Source organism: Schistocerca americana, chromosome 3 (genome assembly GCF_021461395.2).
Source record: "Schistocerca americana isolate TAMUIC-IGC-003095 chromosome 3, iqSchAmer2.1, whole genome shotgun sequence".
Classification (NCBI taxonomy): Eukaryota; Metazoa; Arthropoda; class Insecta; order Orthoptera; family Acrididae; genus Schistocerca; species Schistocerca americana.
The window spans coordinates 891414179-891437770 of NC_060121.1; the positions used below are offsets into that span (position 1 = coordinate 891414179).

Below are 23592 nucleotides of genomic sequence, written 5' to 3' on the forward strand. Positions count from 1 at the left end.
GAGTGTTCCGGTTCCTGGAGCCACTGTGTTGCAGTTCTGGACGTGTGGGGTGTCGCATTGTCCTGCGGAAATTGCCCAAGACCGTCGGAACGCAAAATGGACATGAATGGATGCAGGTGATCAGATACGATGCTTACTTACGTGTCACCTGTCAGAGTCGTATCTAGACGTATCAGGGATCCAACTGCACACGACCCACACTATTTCAGAGTCTCCACCAGCTTGAACAGTCCCATGCTGTCATGCAAGGTCCATGGATTCATCAGGTAGTCTCCATACCCGCACACGTCTCTCCCCTCGATACAATTTGAAACAAGACTCGTCCAAAATGGCAACATATTTCCAGTCATCAACAGTCCAATGCCAATGTTGGCGAGCCCAGGAGAGGCGTAAAGCTTTGTGTCGTGCATTCATCGAGGGTACCCGACATGGCCTTCGCCTCCGAAAGCCCAAATAGATGATGTTTCATTGAATGGTTCACACGCTGACACGTGCTGATGTCCCAGCTTTGAAATCTGCAGCAATCTGCGGAAGGGCTAAACTTCTGTCACGTTGAACGATTCCCTTCAGTCGATGTTGGTCCCGTTCTTTTACCGGCAGCAGTGATGTTGGAGATTTGATGTTTTACCGTATTCCAGATATTCACGTTACAATCTTTTCCTACGGGGAAATCCCCATTTCATAGCTACCTCGGAGATGCTGTGTCCCATTGCTCGTGCGCCGACTATAAAACCCCGTTCAGATTCACTTAAGTCTCGATAACCTAGCATTGTGGCAACAGTAACCGAGGAGGACATCAGACAAACGTTTCTCAGAAGCTCATGTAAGTCAATTCCTCAAGCATCTAGGCAACTTGATGTACCTGATCAACATTGCATCGCGTAGTTCACCAGCGTCTTCGTGTATGTGCTTATAAGTGCAGATTCTGCAACATCTGACGCCGAACGACGAACCATACCGACAACAATTTGTTGCGGATATGCCGCAGCGTATTAATATGGATGCCAGCTTCCTGGAAAGATGTTCATTCTCAGATGAGCCAACATTTCATCTATCAGGAAGGGTTAATAGGCATAATGTTCGGATTTGGGGTTCGCAAAACCCGCACGTTTTCATTGAACATGTTCGTGATAGCCCTAAACTAAATGTCTGGTGCGGGCTAGTGCTCGACCGGATTGTTGGGCCGTTCTTCTTTGCGGAACAAACAGTGAATTGTTCAGTGCATCGGAATATGTTGAAGCAGTTTGTGTACGCTCAGATACAAGACTTGCAACCCAACATCATATTTCAAAAAGATGGAGCTCTGCCGCATTGGTCAACGGCTGTTCGCAATTTCCTGGAAGGGAAATTTCGCTATTGTTGGATCGGACGCGGAGGACCCATTGCCTGGCCACCACGTTCTCCCGACACTACGCCGCTTGATTTCCTTATGTGGGGACTCCTGAAGGACCGCGTGTATGTGACCAAAGTGGACGATATTCCTACGTTGCGACATCGTGTCACTAATGCGATTGCAACAATAACAGAGGAAATGTTACAAAGAACTTACCAAGAAATTGAATATAGACTCGATATTCTTCGTGCTACAAAATGGTTCGCATGCAGAGGTGTTTTGATGATAAATAAATAAATTCTTTGAGATGCTCTACAATGTAGTGCATTTATCATTGTCGTGTCTAGTGTGGTTTTGTTTTTCCTGGGTCTTTGAAATCAGGAAGGTTTGAGTGGGGCACCCTGTATTCTGCCTGTTTACATATCTCTCCATTTGAATATGCATGCCTATACCAATTTCTTTGGCGCTTCAGTGAATGAAGTGGTTTGCACCACTTTTAAGTGCTTTAGGTTTTCTTATGCTGCACTTTATGCTTGTCTTTCACGCAGTCATTGAAGGTTAACTGAGGTACGTCTGCACAACTTTAAATAAATATAACGAAACAGGGTGTTTATATTTTGCTTTTCAAGGTCACTACGAATTACCTCTAGTATACAACAGAACGTTTCTCCCGTCATCTCATAATTCCTAAAACTTGTTTGGTTATTCCGATAACTGAGGACTGAGTGTATAGTATGTGGCGTCGATAGTTACGATGCCACAACGTAGGTGCATGCTCTAGTAAGTTGAGACTACGAGAGAAGACTAACTACGCCGACCACAGCGCCCTCTGGCCGACGCTGTGGTGCTCAGGGAGTGCCGTCTTGATTTCTGCCCATTTCATCAAGAGCAGACGGCCTGGAATATCGCTTCTACTACCGAGTGGGCTAGCTTGCTATTGAGACTCTGTATTAGTTACGTTCAGTTAAAGTTTGGACAGCAACGAGTATTTGTTAGCTTTGTGATTATACACAAACAGTCATCCGAACTGGATTAGACATTGACTACGGCTTCACATCTACGAACTCATCCTAGCGAAAGTTAAATATGCATTTGATATTTACTTGTGTTTCTGACTCTATTAAAAGTGTTAAAGTTACATGAAGTACCGAAGTGCTTCACCTTTCCTGCTCCTACTCGCTTCCTTCACTCTCGGCCTATATTACGGAAGCAGTTCATAGGAGCAGACCCACGCGCCGCCTATCCAGGTGGGATACAAAATAGTACTCGCTACGTTCTTTACCGGACATGAAAGTTCATTCACATGCATTTGGCGTCGCTTTAGCAGCAGAAACCGCTATGCAGCACTCGCATCCAAGCACAAAGGCGTCGTGGTATCCTCCCCCCCCCCCCCCCCCCTAATCATAAGCGGTAAATGGCTCTGAGCACTATGGGACTCAACTACTGAGGTCATTAGTCCCCTTGAACTTAGAACTAGTTAAACCTAACTAACCTAAGGACATCACAAACATCCATGCCCGAGGCAGGATTCGAACCTGCGACCGTAGCGGTCTTGCGGTTCCAGACTGCAGCGCCTTTAACCGCACGGCCACTTCGGCCGGCTAAAATCTGACATACTTCGTACATAGAATAGATTCTAACCTAACCTCCTTGACTCTACCAAGAACTGATTAAGGAGATGGGACGCAGTATGACCACACTGTCGGGCGATGTTTTCGGGTGACGTCAGGCGACGGTGTCTGACGATCGTTGTCAATGCGACTGTGAGCACAGCCTTAACTTCCAATCCCAGTGTATCCATCCGCGCTTCTTCTTAAGACGCCGCTCACAGACCTCCGCCTACAGGTGACGGAAGCCTCGCAGTGAAATATAATGAACAGTGTACGGCGCTACTAACCTTCAAAGTACAGTGTGTATCAAAAAGAACCATCCGATTTAAAAAATATCGTAACTATTATGTTATTTTAGATATGTTCATGAACACCGCACTGTTGGAAAGAGCAAACTCTCAAGTTTTACAAGGTTTCCGCTAGGTAGCAGCAGTGTGCGCCCACTTCAGTTCTAGTAAAAATGGCGTCGGGACAATAGAAAGCGTTTTGTGTTCTGCGTATTGCGCAGTGCGGGTTAGTAATAACCGTTCACCGTGACTTTCGTGCTAGGAGTCGTGTGGATCATCCTGCACCACAGAGCATTAGACGATGGCATGAAAAATTCCGAGAAACAGGTTGTTTGTGCTAAAGGCAAATCGCCAGGCCGTCCCCAAGTGACAAACAACAACTTGTGGAGCTCTGCAGTTTCGTTCTTGGCAAGATGGAGGATGACAGATTTGTTCCACGTGTAATGTTTAGTGACGAGGCAACATTCCATTTAAAAAGGTCGACCGTCATAATGTGAGAATATGGCATACAAAACCCCCACATTAAGTTGTACAACATGAGAGGTACTCTCCAAAATTTAATGTGTTTTATGCAGTTTCACGGAAAAAGGTGTATGCTCCATTTTTCTTTTCTGAGAACTCTGTTACAGGAAGCACACATCTCGATAAGCTTGAGAACTTTCATTTCCCACAGTTGGAGACTGATTCGAAGGACTTCACTTACTATCAGGATGAGACACAGCCACACTGGCATCTGGAAGTGCAGAATTTTTAAATCACAGGGTTTTGCCCGCATCTCGTGGTCGTGCGGTAGCGTTCTCGCTTCCCACGCCCGGGTTCTCGGGTTCGATTCCCGGCGGGGTCATGGATTTTCTCTGCCTCGTGATGGCTGGGTGTTGTGTGCTGTCCTTAGGTTAGTTAGGTTTAAGTAGTTCTAAGTTCTAGGGGACTGATGACCATAGATGTTAAGTCCCATAGTGCTCAGAGCCATTTGAACAGGGTTTTTGAATGATGGATTGCACGCAGCCTTAGGCATACATTACTGGCCTCGAAGGACATGGAACCTGACAGTATGTTGGTATTTATTGTGGGGGTTTATAAAAGACTGTTTACTTGCCTCCGTTACCAATAACAATAAATGAACTGAGACATCACATAAGAGCAGCTATGTAAGCTCGTTACAGTGTGGTAACAATTTGAATACCGCATTGATATGCGCCGTGCTTCTCAAAGGGGGCATATTGAACAGCTATGAAAAAGTTATGAAAAAAAAACTTATTGAGTTTCCCGTCCATCAAAAACCAAAATTTATTGTATATGTTTATTAGTTTCAGAAATGTAGACGTGCCAAGTAGGGTTATTCTTTTTGATACAGCCTGTATTTCAGGAAAAGATCAGAAACGTAAAATTAGAGATATTTTAGCTTATACACCACAATGTGACATTCGGTGTATAGATGTAGATGACGAAGGAGGTAGAATTCGAAACGAATGGGATCCCAGGAGCTGAAAATTTCCATGTCGATTTTAATGGGCATACACTGCACCATTATTAGCTTTCCTGGCTCAGATTCATCGTGAAATTTTCGTATAGCAAAGGTACCCAAAATAGCGCACACTATTCCCATATACAGTGTGTCCCATCTAACTCTAGCAAGTTCAGTGTACATTTACATGGGACAAGAAAATGGTTCAGACAAAGATTCTTTGTTTCCGAAAACTCCTGTTGCTTGCTCTACCCAAAATTACTTGAATTACATAAATATGAAGAATTACTTTAAGTAGGTCTGTGGTATTCATTTATGTAACTATTTGTGCGCCAGAACAGCACATCCGCACGAGAAAAATTAAGTGGTACTGGAATATTGAAGTAAGAACGCTTTTTTAATGAAGTGTTTTGGTACACCCTGCATATTCAATACTATTATTCAGTGATCCAAGACAGATATACGTTACAATGCCCTCTGTGGCACTGTAACGAGAAGAAGCGACTCTGCCGTACTTCTCTGGTTTCTGTATTATTAACCTGGTCTTTTGCTGCTTCGGTTGTCCCTCGTCGCACAGTAGTGGCCCTCAGGCGCCAGGTTCAATGTTGGTTTGTGATCCTGCTGAAGTGGGGTGTGTCGGGATGCCAGTTGTTAAACGTTAACAACGTTTCTTGATATACTCGTTTTAATGAAGAATTCTTTGAAACACACGTCACACACTTTCCAGTATGGTGATTCTTGGCTACGCCCTTATACTTATCCATTTACAATACATTTTTATCGATACTGCGCACGACACGTAGCGTTCACTGATAATTAATACCTTCACTTTAACTTTGTATTTTTTTTGTCATCAGTCTACTGACTGGTTTGATGCGGCCCACCACGAATTCCTTTCCTGTGCTAACCTCTTCATCTCAGAGTAGCACTTTCAACCTACGTCCTCAATTATTTGCTTGACGTATTCCAATCTCTGTCTTCCTCTACAGTTTTTGCTTTCTACAGCTCCCTCTAGTACCATGGAAGTCATTCCCTCATGTCTTAGCAGATGTCCTATCATCCTGTCCCTTCTCCTTATCAGTGTTTTCCACATCTTCCTTTCCTCTCCGATTCTGCGTAGAACCTCCTCATTCCTTACCTTATCAGTCCACCTAATTTTCAACATTCGTCTATAGCACCAAATCTCAAATGCTTCGATTCTCTTCTGTTCCGGTTTTCCCACAATCCATGTTTCACTGCCATACAATGCTGTACTCCAGACGTACATCCTCAGAAATTTCTTCCTCAAATTAAGGCCGGTATTTGATATTAGTAGACTTCTCTTGGCCAGAAATGCCTTTTTTGCCATAGCGAGTCTGCTTTTGATGTCCTCCTTGCTCCGTCCGTCATTGGTTATTTTACTGCCTAGGTAGCAGAATTCCTTAACTTCATTGACTTCGTGACCATCAATCCTGATGTTAAGTTTCTCGCTGTTCTCATTTCTACTACTTCTCATTACCTTCGTCTTTCTCCGATTTACTCTCAAACCATACTGTGTACTCATTAGAATGTTCATTCCGTTCAGGAGGTCATTTAATTCTTCTTCACTTTCACTCAGGATAGCAATGTCATCAGCGAATCGTATCATTGATATCCTTTCATCTTGTATTTTAATTCCACTCCTGAACCTTTCTTTTATTTCCATCATTGCTTCCTCGATGTACAGATTGAAGAGTAGGGGCGAAAGTCTACAGCCTTGTCTTACACCCTTCTTAATACGAGCACTTCGTTCTTGATCGTCCACTCTTATTATTCCCTCTTGGTTGTTGTACATATTGTATATGACCCGTCTCTCCCTATAGCTTACTCCTACTTTTTTCAGAATCTCGAACAGCTTGCACCATTTTATATTGTCGAACGCTTTTTCCAGGTCGACAAATCTTATGAAAGTGTCTTGATTTTTCTTTAGCCTTGCTTCCATTATTAGCCGTAATGTCAGAATTGCCTCTCTCGTCCCTTTACTTTTCCTAAAGCCAAACTGATCGTCACCAAGCGCATTCTCAATTTTCGTTTCCGTTCTTCTGTATATTATTCTTGTAAGCAGCTTCGATGCATGAGCTGTTAAGCTGATTGTGCGATAATTCTCGCACATGTCAGCTCTTGCCGTCTTCGGAATTGTGTGGATGATGCTTTTCCGAAAGTCAGATGGTATGTCGCCAGACTCATATATTCTACGCACCAACGTGAATAGTCGTTTTGTTGCCACTTCCCCCAATGATTTTAGAAATTCTGATGGAATGTTATCTATCCCTTCTGCCTTATTTGACCGTAAGTCCTCCAAAGCTCTTTTAAATTCCGATTCTAGTACTGGATCCCCCATCTCTTCTAAATCGACTCCTGTATCTTCTTCTATCACATCAGACAAATCTTCACTCTCATAGAGGCTTTCAATGTATTCTTTCCACCTATCTGCTCTGTCCTCCGCATTTAACAGTGGAATTCCCGTTGCACTCTTAATGTTACCACCGTTGCTTTTTTTCTTTTTTTAATGTCACCAAAGGTTGTTTTGACTTTCCTGTATGCTGAGTCTGTCCTTCCGACAATCATATCTTTTTCGATGTCTTCACATTTTTACTGCAATCATTTCGTCTTAGCTTCCCTGCACTTCCTATTTATTTCATTCCTCAGCGACTTGTATTTCTGTATTCCTAATTTTCCCGGAACATGTTTGTACTTCCTCCTTTCATCAATCAACTGAAGTATTTCTTCTGTTACCCATGGTTTCTTCGCAGCTACCTTCTTTGTACCTATGTTTTCCTTCCCAACTTCTGTGATGGCCCTTTTTAGAGATGCCCATTCCTCTTCAACTGTACTGCCTACTGCGCTATTCCTTATTGCTGTATCTATAGCGTTAGAGAACTTCAACCGTATCTCGTCATTCCTTAGTACTTCCGTATCCCACTTCTTTGTGTATTGATTCTTCCTGACTAATGTCTTGAACTTCAGCCTACTCTTCATCACTACTATATTGTGATCTGAGTCTATATCTGCTCCTGGGTATGCCTTACAATCCAGTATCTGATTTCGGAATCTCTGTCTGACCATGATGTAATCTAATTGAACTCTTCCCGTATCTCCCGGCCTTTTCCAAGTATACCTCGTTCCCTTGTGATTCTTGAACAGGGTATTCGCTATTACTAGCTGAAACTCGTTACAGAACTCAATTAGTCTTTCTCCTCTTTCATTCCTCGTCCCAGGCCCATATTCTCCTGTAACCTTTTCTTCTACTCCTTCCCCTGTAGCTGCATTCCAATCGTCCATGACTATTAGATTTTCGTCCCCCTTTACATAGTGCATTACTCTTTCAATATCCTCATACACTTTCTCTATCTGTTCATCTTCAGCTTGCGACTTCGGCATGTATACCTGAACTATCGTTGTCGGTGTTGGTCTGCTGTCGATTCTGATTAGAACAACCCGGTCACTGAACTGTTCACAGCAACACACCCTCTGCCCTACGTTTCTATTCATAACGAATCCTACACCTGTTATACCATTTTCTGCTGCTGCTGATATTACCCGATACTCATCTGACCAGAAATCCTTGTCTTCCTTCCACTTCACTTCACTGACCCCTACTATATCTAGATTGAGCCTTTGCATTTCCCTTTTCAGATTTTCTAGTTTCCCTACCACGTTCAAGCTTCTGACATTCCACGCCCCGATTCGTAGAACGCTATGCTTTCGTTGATTATTCAATCTTTTTCTGATGGTAACCTCCCCCTTGGCAGTCCCCGCCCGGAGATACGAATGGGGGACTATTCCGGAATCTTTTGCGAATGGAGAGATCATCGTGACACTTCTTCAATTACAGGCCACATGTCCTGTGGATACACGTTACGTGTCTTTAATGCAGTGGTTTCCATTGCCTTCTGCATCCTCATGTCGTTGATCATTGCTGATTCTTCCGCCTTTAGTGGCAATTTCCTACCCCTAGGACAAGAGAGTGCCCTGAACCTCTATCCGCTCCTCCGCCCTCTTTGACAAGGCCGTTGGCAGAATGAGGTTTTTATCACTGCTATATTTACTCGCGACCGTTCTTTTGGAGCCGCCTCCGATTACTCGACCCTGCGTTTTTGACTAGCGCTTCGCTACTAACTCGCCCTGTCTTCCCGACGCACAAGAGTGACGCCACCTTTCTCCCTCAGCCAATAGGGACACTCCAATCGTCTCCTACTCATATATATATATATATATATATATATATATATATATATATATATATATATATATATCAAAACTCTCAGCCAATGGGCGCTTAGATCGTTGTTGCCGGGCAGATCTGACGTGGGTGGCTCTGAGCACTATGGGACTTAACTTCTGAGGTCATCAGTCCCCTAGAACTCAGAACTACCTAAACCTAACTAACCTAAGGACATCACACAGATCCATGCCCGAGGTAGGATTCGAACCTGCGACCGTAGCGGTCGCACAGTTCCAGACTGTAGCGCCTGGAACCGCTCGGCCATTCCGGCCGGCAGATCTGACGTCACGTTTGCTAACATTCTGACGGAAGTTTGTCTTGGAACATAGTCTCCGATTGTAAGATCCTACTCACGAACAGTCAGATCTTGTCTCTAACAAGGTTGCACAACATTGCCTCCCACGATGTTATCGTTAATGCTTCTTACTGACGCATAATTGTCAGATGTACATATATCCTGGCTGCTACTGAGCATTCCAGATCGCATAAATGTGCGTAATAATTAGCATAAACACGTGAAGAGAATGCACGTGTGCATTACAAAGTTACAGGAACAGACTCAGATTTTCAAAGTTATGTACATTCAGTATTCTGTACACGCTGTAAATAAAACGTATGATGCTCTATTCCTGTACCAAATGTCTCGAGTGTTCATAGTTAGCAAGGCCACCACGTACTGTCCACCCACACAACACAGACCTTCCGCAAGGTTCAGTGCCTTTGCCACGCTCTAGTCCTGAGCCCTTCGGCCGGCCGCGGTGGTTTCGCGGTTCTAGGCGCTCAGTCCGGAACCGCGCGACTGCTAAGGTCGCAGGTTCGAATCCTGCCTCGGGCATGGATGTGTGCGATGTCCTTAGGTTAGTTAGGTTTAAGTAGTTGTAAGTTCTAGGGGACTGATGACCGCAGCTGTTGAGTCCCATAGTGCTCAGAGCCATAGTGCTCAGAGCCTTTGAGCCCTTCCCGTGATCACTGATTCTGCAGTCACCGTGTCTCTGCAGTCTTTGGGTATGAGGCTGTCATGTCCCTCACGCCAATGATTCGACATTCTCAATGTCTGAGAGTTGGCGATAAACGTCACGTGTAATTCCTCTGAGTGTGCCGTGTTGTAACCTGCACCTGAAAAGTGCCTGTAACATTACACACTCCCAGTAGCCACCACATACTGACATTCTTCTTAACTTGTAGCAATGGCTGTTTTCTGTGCTGAAAATAAGCTCGCATAACATTTTGATCAACACATTCCACCAGAATGGGCATTGTAATATATCCTAACTTATTAAAAAAGTTGTCATATATTTGATGAATAAAGAGGGCAAAAATTGTTGCACTTTAATTTTCCTATATTTAATGAAAAATATAAAGTTCTTTACGATTCATATGAGATTCATAGAAGCTGGATATATTCAACATTGTTAAGAGATTTATGTCCATTGCATGGAATAGTACATGTAGTATTAGCCGACGTCTCACGATAGTTACTGTTTGTTTAGAGATGTGCCTAGCTTCGTAGGAGTGTGATGACGACTATTCCCTTGGACAGCAGATTAAATAGGAGAACGTGAGCAATGTTATTTTTAGGATAAATGTGATCTCCGCATATAGGGCTGCAGATAACCTAGAAAACATTTATAAGTAACTCAAAATCTTAAATGAAAATCAGCTACTTCGTTGTATTAACATACGCGGCTGGCTGCGTCCTGGTGTACATGAAATAATTTAAAATTCTGTCCACATGTGCTTGCACTGCTTGCACATTTTACTTCTCTTGATTAATGATGCCAGTTTTTAGCTAATATGTGGCCGCTGTGCCCAGCTTTAGGTGAATTCAGAGAGTGTTGCTGCAATTGCGGCCAGCATTTAACGCACACCTGCTGCTCTTAAAATGGCTATAACTTAGAGGAAAGGTGATTTACACACATATGAACTGTAAATAAAATCCGTTATTTTATGTTAACGAACAATCATTATATTTGGAGATAAAAAACAGAAATTACCACGTCACAGACGTTTCCATCCGTGTAACAAAATGTGAGTGTGAAAGTTCCTCATATTCTCCCAAGGACTCCTACCGAAAATATGTTTTACTCGTATTGAGGTCTGTACACGATTAGTGTTAACACCGAGAGTTGTATTTTCTTTGGATTTGTTGCATCTCAGACATGTCTATTATCTTAGTTTATTGGATTTTGCGCTTTTGTCGCTTCGTGTCTTTTCGCCCACAAGAAAATATGTATTTAGCACTTTTTTTCCATTTTCAGGCTACAATACAAAGTGCAGGTGTATCAGTTGGTATCATTAGATTAAGGCACTCTTGGTGTGACAATTCCTATTCCTGGCAGTGTACAGCTCCAACTACGAGACGGCCCCCATTCTCCTCTCGTGTGCAGGTGTGCCGCTGCTGCCAGTGTCCGTGTACGCCCTGCTGCGCCACCTGATGGCCCAAGGGGAGCCGGCTAGCTGCTGGGTGGAGCCCCACCACATGGTCGAGTGGGTCCTCTACGTGCCCAGTCTCGTCAGCCTGCTGGTCAGTATCACTCATTCGTCTCCCAGTCTGTCCCGAGGCTGTTCAACCTGAAATGTTGTAGAATCCGTCTGAAACTAGTGCACCTCCTTTTTTTGCTTGTTTATTGACTTTGAGTCTCCGACCTACAATGTGCTGCACAGTGTAAAGGTCATTTATTGGAAAGCTCGTGTCTCACATTGCGACGCACAAGTTTGAAATTTTGCTCAAAGCTGCATACAGTCTTCCTCTGCAAGGATGAAAAATGAGGCGCCCTGCTAGGTCACCCTGATGCTCGGCGATTTGTCAAACAGCAAAGTACCGATACATGCGAATAAAAGGCCAGCCCTCGAAAGTCCATGTGACCTATACGGCGCAGACATATCACGTGATATGATCTGTAAGATGCGTTAGTGGTGTCACATTGGCACCAAATTTTGTCATAATTCTGCCCAACGTCTATGTGGACGTGTCGGATGATGAGAAGGTCATCAAACCCCATCTTACACACATTTCACCCTTTGTTGTGAATCATCTGCAATGTAGGTCAGAACTGTGACACCGATTGTTCAAATCACTCTGTTTCCTTATGGGTGGCCGACGAAAATATTTAAGCTCGGAACTTAGACGCAAAGGCCCCGGGAAGTGGCATAAAAGGCGTCAATGTAAACACTCCTTCCTCTGGGGAGTTGATGCCCACACATTTTGCGATAGAAAATGACAGTTAGCAGTGTGATTAGCAACAGTATATCGTTCTTGACAACCTTTGACAGTGCTAACATACCCCTCCCCCGCCCCCTCTGAAAAACTTAATGTGCCTGCAGTCCCATTGAAGGTCATCGCACATCTTTGGAGTGTATGTAGTACGCCAGCAATTTTGTTCTGGTATACATGGTAGACGTAGTACGGACCATATAAAACCTCTCAACGAAATCTGAATGTGATGCGAAGCAGTGAAGGGTGTTTATGCTTTTTCAGCCCTTCTGGCGTGATCATAGGGGTGTGTGACATTGTACAAGTGTGAACAGAACGATAAAGGGACCCTCTGAGATACCGCAGTTTGAGGGCACCCTCTGTGCCACCCGCACCTCTCCGTTCAGCACTTTAGAAACGTACCTGTTTGGAGAAAGCCGGTCACTCGTTACTACGCGTCAGCGTCACAGACAACCATTTAGACAGCCCTCAGCTGAGTGCCGTTACGTCGCTGAACTAGTGTCTGCTGGCTGCGTACAAAGCCTACGGGATGACGCAAGATATGCCTGTCTCGTCGATGACTAGTAATTAGTGACTGGCCGTCTCTGTGGGACTACATTTTTAAAGCGCTCAACAAAGGTGCACAGGCGGCCGAACTAGCGGGGACTATTAGTGTTTTGTTCACGCATGTGTCAATATCGGCCCCTTCACCCAACACCACCCCATCAGCACGCCACAGGATGTTGCAAAACAGGAGGGCTGGAAAGCATAAACACATATTGCTGCTTCAAATTCCGTCGAATGTTTCTGAACAATCCGTAGCCGTTCCATCCAATATACCAGACCAAACATTGCGGTCGCGATGCTCACCAAAGAGATGTGACCACGTTCAGTGTGGTTGCTGATCTGTGATCTACTTACAGAGGGGCCGAATAGTCCAGGGCTTGTCAGCAATGTCAAACGTTGTCAAGAACGTCGTCAAGTTATTGAACACACTGCGAACTGTTAGTCTCGACTGCAAAATGTGCGGGAATCAATGCGCCAAGGGAAGGGGTGTTTACATGGCCGCTCTTGACAGCACCTCTTGGGGCCTTTTGCGTGTCAGTAGTGAGCGACGGTATGCCTGAAATGTTTCCCCCGCGACTCATACGAAAACAGCGTGATTTCAACAGTGGGTGTCGTGTTATTGACCTCCATCGCAGAGGCGACGAAAGATGTGGTGAAATGCGAGTAAGAGGGGCTGTGATAACGTTCGCATCGTGTGACAGCTTCACGAGGGCATTGGGCAGAGTGTTGGTGAAATTTGGTGCCAATGTGACGTCATTAATTCACTTTACAGCTCACATGAACATCTGAGCTGTGACCTTTTCTCGTATGCATTAAATGTATTCGCAATAGGGAATACGGACAGTCAACAACTGTAAAACGGAATGACGACAGTAAAAGTGTGTACTGGACCGGGACTTGTACCTGAATTTTCCGCTTATCGCGGGCGGTAGCCTTACCGTTTGGCTATCCGTGAACGACTCACGCTAGACCCATTCTTCCATATGCTGTCAACCATGCGTCTTCAGCCTGAACCCGCATATCCATTATGTATATTTCCTTACATGTGAGGCACTTTACTTGAAAGTCGCCTGCCCTGTGTCGGCGGATAAATACGATATTGCAGTGACTGTGTTATTCTGAATTACGAAGCAAAGTTCCTTTGGATATGCGTGTGTGTCCAAGGGAACTTATCATCGGAATTCAGAGTAACAAGGCACTCCAATATCGTATTTTCTCACATATGTCGACACCTTACCGTTTGAAGTGATGCCGAGCCCCACATTGAAGTTGGAGAGCGCCACGCTTTTGTGCCATTACAGTGGAAGGTTGAGGTACCTTTGAGCCAAATTTCAAGGTTTTGCGTCGTCATGGGAGACAATTAACGGGTTTCGGAAAAGTTACCCTGTAATAGTGTAGCGGAATGTAGATTACATCCGTGTAGTTTTATTTTTGAATGGTTCTGCTAATAACCTGTTGGATTCGTTCTTCTGCGATAGATACCAGGGTCTTGGGAGCGCTCCAGTATCATGTATAACCTCGAGGTCAGCATAAAACAGAACTGTATCATTGAGGTCCTCACTGCAGGAGAAATGGACGCTTTCTTATTTGAATATGATAAAGTAGAGGTGATTAATGTGAAGCAGTGTTTATTGCGTTTCAGGAGCTATGGAAAGGCTGTGCTCAGCAAGCCACGCCTTGGTCTACTCTGCTCAACTACGGTTCCTTACAATGAGCAGTGTCTCGATCAACTCATCGTGACGATGGTTCAATTAAAATCAACGAATTTTGTGCACAGCTCGAATGTCGGCAAGATCTTATGCAATCTTGGTTATCGGAAAATGTGTGTAATATTGTTACTGAAAGAAAATTGAAAATGTATTAGATGACGATCAGTGTGGCTTTAGAAGAGGTTAAGGTACCAATTCTGACGTTGAGGTTAATAATGGAAGCAAAAACAAAGAAAAATAAAGACACGTTCATAGGATTTGTCGACCTGGAAAAAGCGTTCGAGAATGCAAAGTGGTTCGAAATTCTGAGAAAAATAGGGGTAAGCTATAGGGGGAGAGGTGATATATAATATGTACAAGCATCAAGAGGAATAGTAAGATTGGACGACCAAGAACGAAGTGATTGGATTAAGAGGGATGTGAGAATGGGATGTAATCTTGCGCTCCTACTGTTCAATCTGTACATCGAAGAAGCAATGATAGAAATAAAAGAAAGGGCCAGGAGTGAGATTAAAATTCAAGGTGAAAGGATATCAATGATATGATTCGCTGATGGCATTGTTACCCTGAGTGAAAGTGAAGAAGAATTACATGATCTTCTGAATAGAATGAACTGTCTAATGAGTACAGAGACTGGGAGTAAATCGAATAAAAACGAAAGGAAGTAGCAGAAACGAGAACAGCGAGAAACTTAACAACAGGGTTGGTTGTCACGAAGTGGATGAATTTAAGGAATTGTACTACCTAGGCAGCAAAATAACCAATGACGGGCTGGCAGAAAGGGTATTCCTGGCCAAGAGAAGTCTGTTGGTATCAAACATAGGCCTTAATTTGAGGAAGACATTTCTGAGAACGTACCTCTGGAGTACGGCATTGTATGGTAGTGAAACATGGACTGTGGGAAAATCGGAACAGAAGAGAATCGAAGCATTTGAGATGTGGTGCTACAACTTAATATTGAAAATTAGGTAGATTAATAAGGTAAGGAATGAGGAGGTTCCACACCGAATTGGAGAGAAAAGGAATATATAGAAAACACTGATAAGGAGGACAGGATGATAGGACATCTGTTATTAAGACATCAGGGAATGACTTCCATGGTACTAGAGGGAACTTTAGAGGGCAAAAACTGGAGAGGAAGACAGAGATTGGAATACATCCAGAATATAATTGAAGACGTAGGCTGTAAGTGCTACTTTGAGATGAGGAGGTTGGCGCAGGAGAGGAATGCATGGCGGGTCGTATCCAACCAGTCAGAAGTCTGGTGACTCAAAAAAACAAAACAAACAAAAGGGTACTGTGGATGTTTACACAAGACAAAAACAATCATCGAATGCAAATTTGGCGGAAGTCAACTGCACCAGCACGAGGATCAAGTTGGCAGTTTTCTGAACACCTATATCTCCAGAGACACAGACAAAGTACTGTCCATGGGTTCCTGGGATAGACAGGGTATGGATGGTTTGTATGTCTTAGAGCCTGAAACAATTGTCAGTTCAGTACACTACAGTACAAAAGTGACTAAGCTGAAAGCTCAAATTTCCAGTGTGAGGACAGAGATGAAGGCAAACTTCCGTTTGCAACATAAGGCCATTCCCACTAGAGTTTGTGAGTTTGAAAGTTGTTACCAAAATTGGCTTCGCTATCTCACTGCATTGACTTCACGTCTCGCTCTGCCTATGACAGATGGACTAAGCGGGCAAAGTTCCCCAGACTCAGATACTGTCGTCAGACAGTGACTAGGTTCAGCTGTATCAGATTTTTACGACCGTGACATCCAGGATCTTGTTTATCATTACCCAAAGTGAATAACGAATCGTGGTGAGTGCATGGGAAAATGACGGTCTGTAGTTGACATTTAGCTCTATTTAACTACTTTACTATGTTCTTTGCATTTGTTTTAGTTAGACGAAAATATATTGGAGGCATTATTTTCAAATTTATCGTATTTGATTCGTGCCAATACTGCACGGTATACTCATTATAACGTTGTCCTGAACAATCTCCTAATACTGGATGACAGTTCATTGGATTTGAGGACCAAAATAGAATCCTCTTTCTCGTCTGACCAGAAGTACATGCAATATATTGGATATACAGAGCTATCTTTTGGTATGACTGTTGATTTGAAAGTGAAGTGAATCCACAGGACTGTTGCTCTATAGGGTTTCCCACAAAACGGACATTCCGTATATTTTGCATCAGTCACCAGCTACAACATAATGAACATAGTGACCATTCGAAACAAACCTAACGTTCTCGTGGCGATTGGCACAGAGGTATCTCTTCGTGGCATTTCAAACTCCCGCCCTTCATACGTGATTTACTATGAATCAAGAGGTAAGCTGCTTTCAGTCTTCGCTGGTTTGATAATAATCCTTTGTTCAGTATCGCGCTATTAACACATAATGTTATCTTATGTATTACTCACTGAGTTTCATGATTGATGGGAGGACGTATTGTAAGGTATTGCGTAGCCTGTTAATAGTGGATGGTGAGTCGTTTGTAGATATGGGAGTAATTTTAGGTATTCCTTAGCGAAGTGTGGATTTGTAAACACTGTTGGCGTCTAGGGCAGAGTTGACAATCAATGTTCTAGAAGTTAACAGATTTAAAATAAGGCAATATTGTGTACCTCTGGCTGGTTGACTGGATCTTATAAAAAATAACGTACTCAATGTTCTAGAAGTTAACAGATTTAAAATAAGGCAATATTGTGTACCTCTGGCTGGTTGACTGGATCTTATAAAAAATAACTTACTCGTTGAACGTTATATGTCTGCTATGTATTAGTCAATGTAACAGTTATCAAAGATTTGTCCACTTGCTCATCCTCCTGGTTGGTAGTAGCATACATATTCCTTGATACATCTGTTAGCCTCACCATATGAAACGGTGCACTGGTCAAGACATGGGACTCACTGTCTGACTGACTACGTTTTAGTTCCCCATTTGGTCATCCAGATTAGAATTTTCTGAAAATTTCCTAAAATTCCCAAACTGAAAGTCATATCCATATCCAGTTTCGAGGCCATATAGTGCAAAACTTTTTAGACATCATGATATATTCATTATGTTGCATGTGCACCATTTCGCAACGGTTTCTTCTCACATGAGATCATTGCATTTCAATGATCCATTTAATCGTAATTTTAATTCATTTTAAATATTTATTTTGTCCTGTGAACAAGTATTCTGTCATATCCTTGACATCCACAGCAGGCAAGTAAGACGTTACTCACTCTGTAGCTATTTAAACAGAAGTCTGAGGTTGCACCCAGAGTGCGACTGGTGCCATCATGAATCCTAGCTGAAATCTGGGCTGCTATCTGTCTCTGTGTTTGTCATGCATTTTCTCGAACTCATCACCATGAAACCGGCTACCATTGATTTCAGTGGACAGAAAATTATGTTTGGTAGTGAGAGGTATGAACATCGTGATGTGGGAAGACACAGTGAACAATAACTTAATTTCTTTGATTGTTGTGGGAATTCTTAGCCGCAGAATAAATGAAGTACATCGTTCAGCCACTTCCACTGCTATTTCTAAGCGGTTTGTTGGTGCTTTTGCAAACAGCTATCGCATACATTACACAGCAATCACTCCAAAGGAAGTCCAGTTTCTGTGGCCAGCTTTTGTGGCCAGCTTTTGTGGCCAGCTTTCGTGCCCAGCTTTCGTGGCCAACTTGCCTGATCAGCTTTCGTGACCAACTTGCCGGCACAGGTTTTGTGGAGAACTTTCCACCTAAGCGTGCCCGCTCAGGATGCCCCTCATCGTACCCTCTCAATCTTCAGGGCCACTTGCCTGGATAGTTTTCGTAATCAGCTTTCACGTCCACTTGCCTCGACCACTCTCTTAGTTCATTTTCATGTCTACTTGCCTGGATCATTTTCTTGGTCAGCTTTCCTGTTCAGGATGTATGCAGTGCCTCTTTCCCACTAAGTATTAGTGGGAACAGTGGAATCAAAAGTGATCTAGCCTGTTTCCCTTCATTATCTGAAATAACATTTGAAAATTAAGTATGTCTCTGTGTTCATCGCTATACACAGTTTTAGGATTGTACTTATGGGAGGCTGCTCAAGGCATTGGATCAGTTGCCCATGGCAAACTGTCGATTCTGGTATGATCCTTTGGCCTATGCTGGGTTGAATTGGGCAAGATGAAACTCTCCTTCTATTTGCTGAACGGTTCAATATATTGAAACGAGGTTTTCAAAAAATAATAGCACGCATAACAAAACGTAATTTAATATCCCATTAATAATATTATTATTTTGAAATTGAAAGACAAGGGTGTTGGCAACCACTATTGAAACGTAAACACGGGTAACTGAGATTCTAATGCCGAACTCTGTTATTACGAGTACACGCAGCATATATCTTGCTTGAAGCCTTTCGCATAATGAAAACAATTTTTGTAATCTTATTCTGACATGCTAAATGTTAACATTCTGCTCCAATTACAAAACTCATCACTGATACCGTATCTCTGGCGTATAAAGGGTGGGATCTTGTTGCTACTTTCGGCAATGGAGCCAGATATAAAAGCCACTCTTAGGTTTGTTTATCCATACCTGGTGGTTATAATTAAACTGACAGTGTTCGGAGTAATCAGTGTATTCGTCGCATGACAGTGAAATGCCGTAGGTACGTTCATTAAACGTTGCACTCGTGGAGTATGCTGAAAAAAATAATGGTTCCACTTCGTGACACCAGCTGAAAATGTGGCACTATAAACATTCAGAATGTGAAATGTTTCCTGTTTTGACTTCAGTATGATGTTTATCTCTTGGTGGTCCGCGTTGATTTCTTTTGTAAGTGACTGTTGGTGTAAAGGATTAAGGAGGATGAAGTTTTCCGTACGATGTACAGTGTCTATAGAGAAGAAAGACAGCACACTGCTGGTAAAGTTGTTTTTTCATAACACCAGCAACACCAGCGCTTTCAGGAATATCGGCGACTGAAACAGATGCAAACAGGCCCCATGTCAACAAATGGGTTGAAGAATATGATAAAGAAATGCGAAGTAGCAGGTGAATTAGGTGGTGTAGCGGGGAGATGGAGGCAGCCCACTCCCGTGGCAGTTGTTGATGAAGTTACTGTAGCTATAGCTGACCGCGCAGCACATGCCTCAGATTCTGCTGCCAGTACTCGAGCTTTGTCACAGGAACAGTCTCTTCCCTGGTCAACAGTTCAAAAGATTTTGCCGCACATTTTACACGAGATTCAGAATGTACACCAAGTGAAGCCCCAGGACAGGCTACAACACCATGACTTTGCCTTACGTTTCTTGGCACGCATGGAAATGGATGACGCGCGGCTGGGTAATATTCATTGAACGGATGAGTCATATTTTACTCTGCACGGTGCCGTCAGTTCACAGAAGTCACATATGGGGTTCTACTCCACAACACGTGGTGCAGGAACATCCACTGCACTCAGCTTGCGTGACAGTGTGGTGTGGCTTCGCAACCTCCTTTATTCGCGGTCCGGTTTTCTCCGAGGTGATGACATAACGTGTACCTGTTAGGCGTTATAAGGACCTACACGGGCACCACGTGATCATAACATTGCAAGAACTGTGTCCACGTCGCTGTTTTCATGCAAAATGGGGCGACACCACATATCGCTTGCGAAGTGAAAAATTTGCTTCGAGAAACATTCGGTAAAGGCCGCTTGAACCCAAAGCAATTTCAAGATTTGTGGCCTTCCAGATCCCCAAACCTAAATTCATGTGACTTCTTGCTGTGGGTATATCTGAAAGATAGTGCCTATCACGATTGTTTCCGGACTTTTCCAGATCAGTAGAATACCATACGACGACATATATGTCTGATTATACCGAATATGCTCTTAGCAGCTGTCGACCATGCGATGTTAACGATGCAGCATGTTGCTGAGTCGAGAGAACACAAGCTGTAACTTGCGACCATATCCTAATAAACGTGCCAGAACAACCGTTATCATATCTTTGAGCGTTCCTCCTCCTCTTCTGCGTCCACACCGCATTCTCACTGCTTACATCGCCATATGTTCACCTGGTCGCAGAAAGTAGAACCATTATTTTTTCGCCATACTCCGTGAGCGCACTGCTTAATGAACATACCGACGATGTTTCACTGTTCTGCCATGTGTACAGCCTACACTGTGGCACTCGAACCATGGCCAGCTTACCAGCTTAATTATAACCATCCAGTACAAATACGTTGTATCTTTGTAACTTCAGACATAATACAATTTGGGTACTACGTCCTGTGTTGCAAGGACACAATGCATTTTATTTATTTATGGGATCCTCTGTACTGTAGGAAATGATTCAAACGGATGAGTTGAAATCACAATACCGGATTTTGGGCTTGATATTACACTTTCGAGGAGAACCCAAACTGTACAAAGAGAAAGTGTACCAGGGAAAAATGAGGAATGTCAGCAACCACACTAGATACGAGGGCTGTTCGGAAAGTAAGGTACGATAGGTCGTGAAATGAAAACCACAGTCAAAATAATTTATTTTTTTTCGCAACAGTTAGCCACACCTTCCAGGTACCTCCCTAAATAGTCGCTGCTCCGACTTAGACATTTATCGTGGCGTTATACAAACTTTCCAGCACCCTCTTCACAGAAAGTAGCCGCCTGTGCTTTCCGCCAATTCTCTACGCTGGTCTGCCTTTCGTTGTCTGTGCCAAAATGTTGTCTTTGTAGCCAGCGGTTCATGTGAGCAGAAATGAACAATGAAGGGAGCCATTTAAGGGCTGTGTAGTGGGTGATGAAACACTTCCCATCGAAAACGCTGCAGGAGCGTCTTCATTGCCCCTGCAGAATGCGGCTGACAATTGTCTTGAAGAAAGAAACGCGTGACATTTATGTTATGTGGGCTGCACAGCTTCAGGCAAAATCTCTCACCAGATCCACATACTTGGCGGGAGACACAGACATTTCTACGTGATCACTCTGCGCTCTGAACAGAAAAGACTGACGTGAAGTGATCGACTGGCACACTAAAGACACTGCCCAACACATCTGTGCGAAGTTCCATCGGGTTTTCACAGTGGTTTCCATTTCACGTCTAATCGGATCTTTCTTCCAGAATATGCCTCGTACATTGTCTCTAGTTACACAGGGTGGTCCATTGATCGTGACTGGGCCGAATATCTCACGAAATAAGCGTCCAACGAAAAAACTACAAAGAACGAAGCTTGTCTAGCTTGAAGGAGGAAACCAGATGGCGATATGGTTGGCCCGCTAGATTGCGCTGCCATAGGTCAAACGGATATCAACTGCGTTTTTTAAAATAGGAAACCCCATTTTTTATTACATATTCGTGTAGTACGTAAAGAAATATGAATGTTTTAGTTGGACTACTTTTTTTCGTTTTGTGATAGATGGCGCTGTAATAGTCACAAACATTGTGTTGTTGTTGTGGTCCTCAGTCCTGAGACTGGTTTGATGCAGCTCTCCACGCTACTCTATCCTGTGCAAGCTTCTTCATCTCCCAGTACCTACTGCAACCTACATCCTTCTGAATCTGTTTAGTGTATTCATCTCTTGGTCTCCCTCTATGATTTTTACCCTCCACGCTGCCATCCAATGCTAAATTGGTGATCCATCGATGTCTCAGAACATGTCCTACCAACCGATCCCTTCTTCTAGTCAAGTTGTGCCACAAGCTCCTCTTCTCCCCAATTCTATTCAATACCTCCTCATTAGTTATGTGATCAACCCATCTAATCTTGAGCATTCTTCTGTAGCACCACATTTCGAAAGCTTCTATTCTCTTCTTGTCTAAGCTATTTACCGTCCACGTTTCACTTCCATACATGGCTACACTCCATACAAATACTTTAAGAAACGACTTTCTGACACTTAAATCAATACTCGATGTTAACAAATTTCTCTTCTTAAGAAACGCTTTTCTTGCCATTGCCAGTCTACATTTTATATCCTCTCTACTTCGACCATCATCAGTTATTTTGCTCCCCAAATAGCAAAACTCCTTTACCACTTTAAGTGTGTCATTTCATAATCTTATTCCCTCAGCATCACCCGACTTAATTCGACTACATTCCATTATCCTCGTTTTGCTTTTGTTGATGTTCATCTTATATCCTCCTTTCAAGACACTGTCCATTCTGTTCAACTGCTCTTCCAAGTCCTTTGCCGTCTCTGACAGAATTGCAATGTCATTGGCGAACCTTAAAGTTTTTATTTCTTCTCCATGGATTTTAATACCTAATCTGAACTTTTCTTTTGTTTCCTTTATTGCTTGCTCACTATACAGATTGAATAACATCGGGGATAGGCTACAACCCTGTCTCACTCCCTTCCCAACCACTGCTTACCTTTCGTACCCCTCGACTCTTATAACTGCCATCTGCTTTCTGTATAAATTGATAGCCTTTCGCTCTCTGTATTTTACCCCTGCCACCTTCAGAATTTGAAAGAGAGTATTCCAATCAACATTGTCAAAAGCTTTCTCTAAGTCTACAAATGCTAGAAACATAGGTTTGCCTTTCCTTCATCTTTCTTCTAAGATAAGTCGTAGGTTCAGTATTGCCTCACGTGTTCCAACATTTCTACGGAATCCAAACTGATCTTCCCCGAGGTCGGCTTCTGTCAGTTTTTCCATTCGTCTGTAAAGAACTCGCGTTAGTATTTTGCGGCTGTGACTTATTAAGCTGATAGTTTGGTAATTTTCACATCTGCAAACACCTGCTTTCTTTGGGATTGGGATTATTATATTCTTCTTGAAGTCTGAGGGTATTTCGCCTGTCTCATACATCTTGCTCACCAGATGGTAGAGTTTTGTCAGGACTGGCTCTCCCAAGGTTGTCAGTAGTTCTGATGGAATGTTGTCTACTCCTGGGGCCTTGTTTCGACTCAGGTCTTTCAGTGCTATGTCAAACTCTTCACGCAATATCATATCTCCCGTTTCATCTTCATCTACATCCTCTTCCATTTCCATAATATTGTCCTCAAGTACATCGCCCTTGTATAGGCCCTCTATATACTCCTTCCACCTTTCTGCTTTCCCTTCTTTGCTTAGAACTGGGTTTCCATCTGAGCTCTTGATATTCATGCAAGTGGTTCTCCTTCCTCCGAAGGTCTCTTTAATTTTCCTTTCATCAATTAAATTTAATATTTCTTCTGTTACCCGGGGGTTTCTACTAGCCCTCGTCTTTCTGCCT

The 23592-nt window shown here is 43.3% G+C and overlaps 1 protein-coding gene across 1 annotated transcript in view; it reads left to right on the plus strand.

The window, feature by feature from the left end:
• LOC124606477 (corticotropin-releasing factor receptor 1-like) overlaps positions 1 to 23592 on the plus strand; it is a 253548-nt gene that overhangs the window by 190110 nt on the left and 39846 nt on the right. The window contains exon 8 of the mRNA XM_047138459.1: positions 11326 to 11462. Within this exon, the coding sequence (XP_046994415.1) occupies positions 11326 to 11462 (137 nt within the window). The remainder of the gene's footprint in view (positions 1 to 11325; positions 11463 to 23592) is intronic.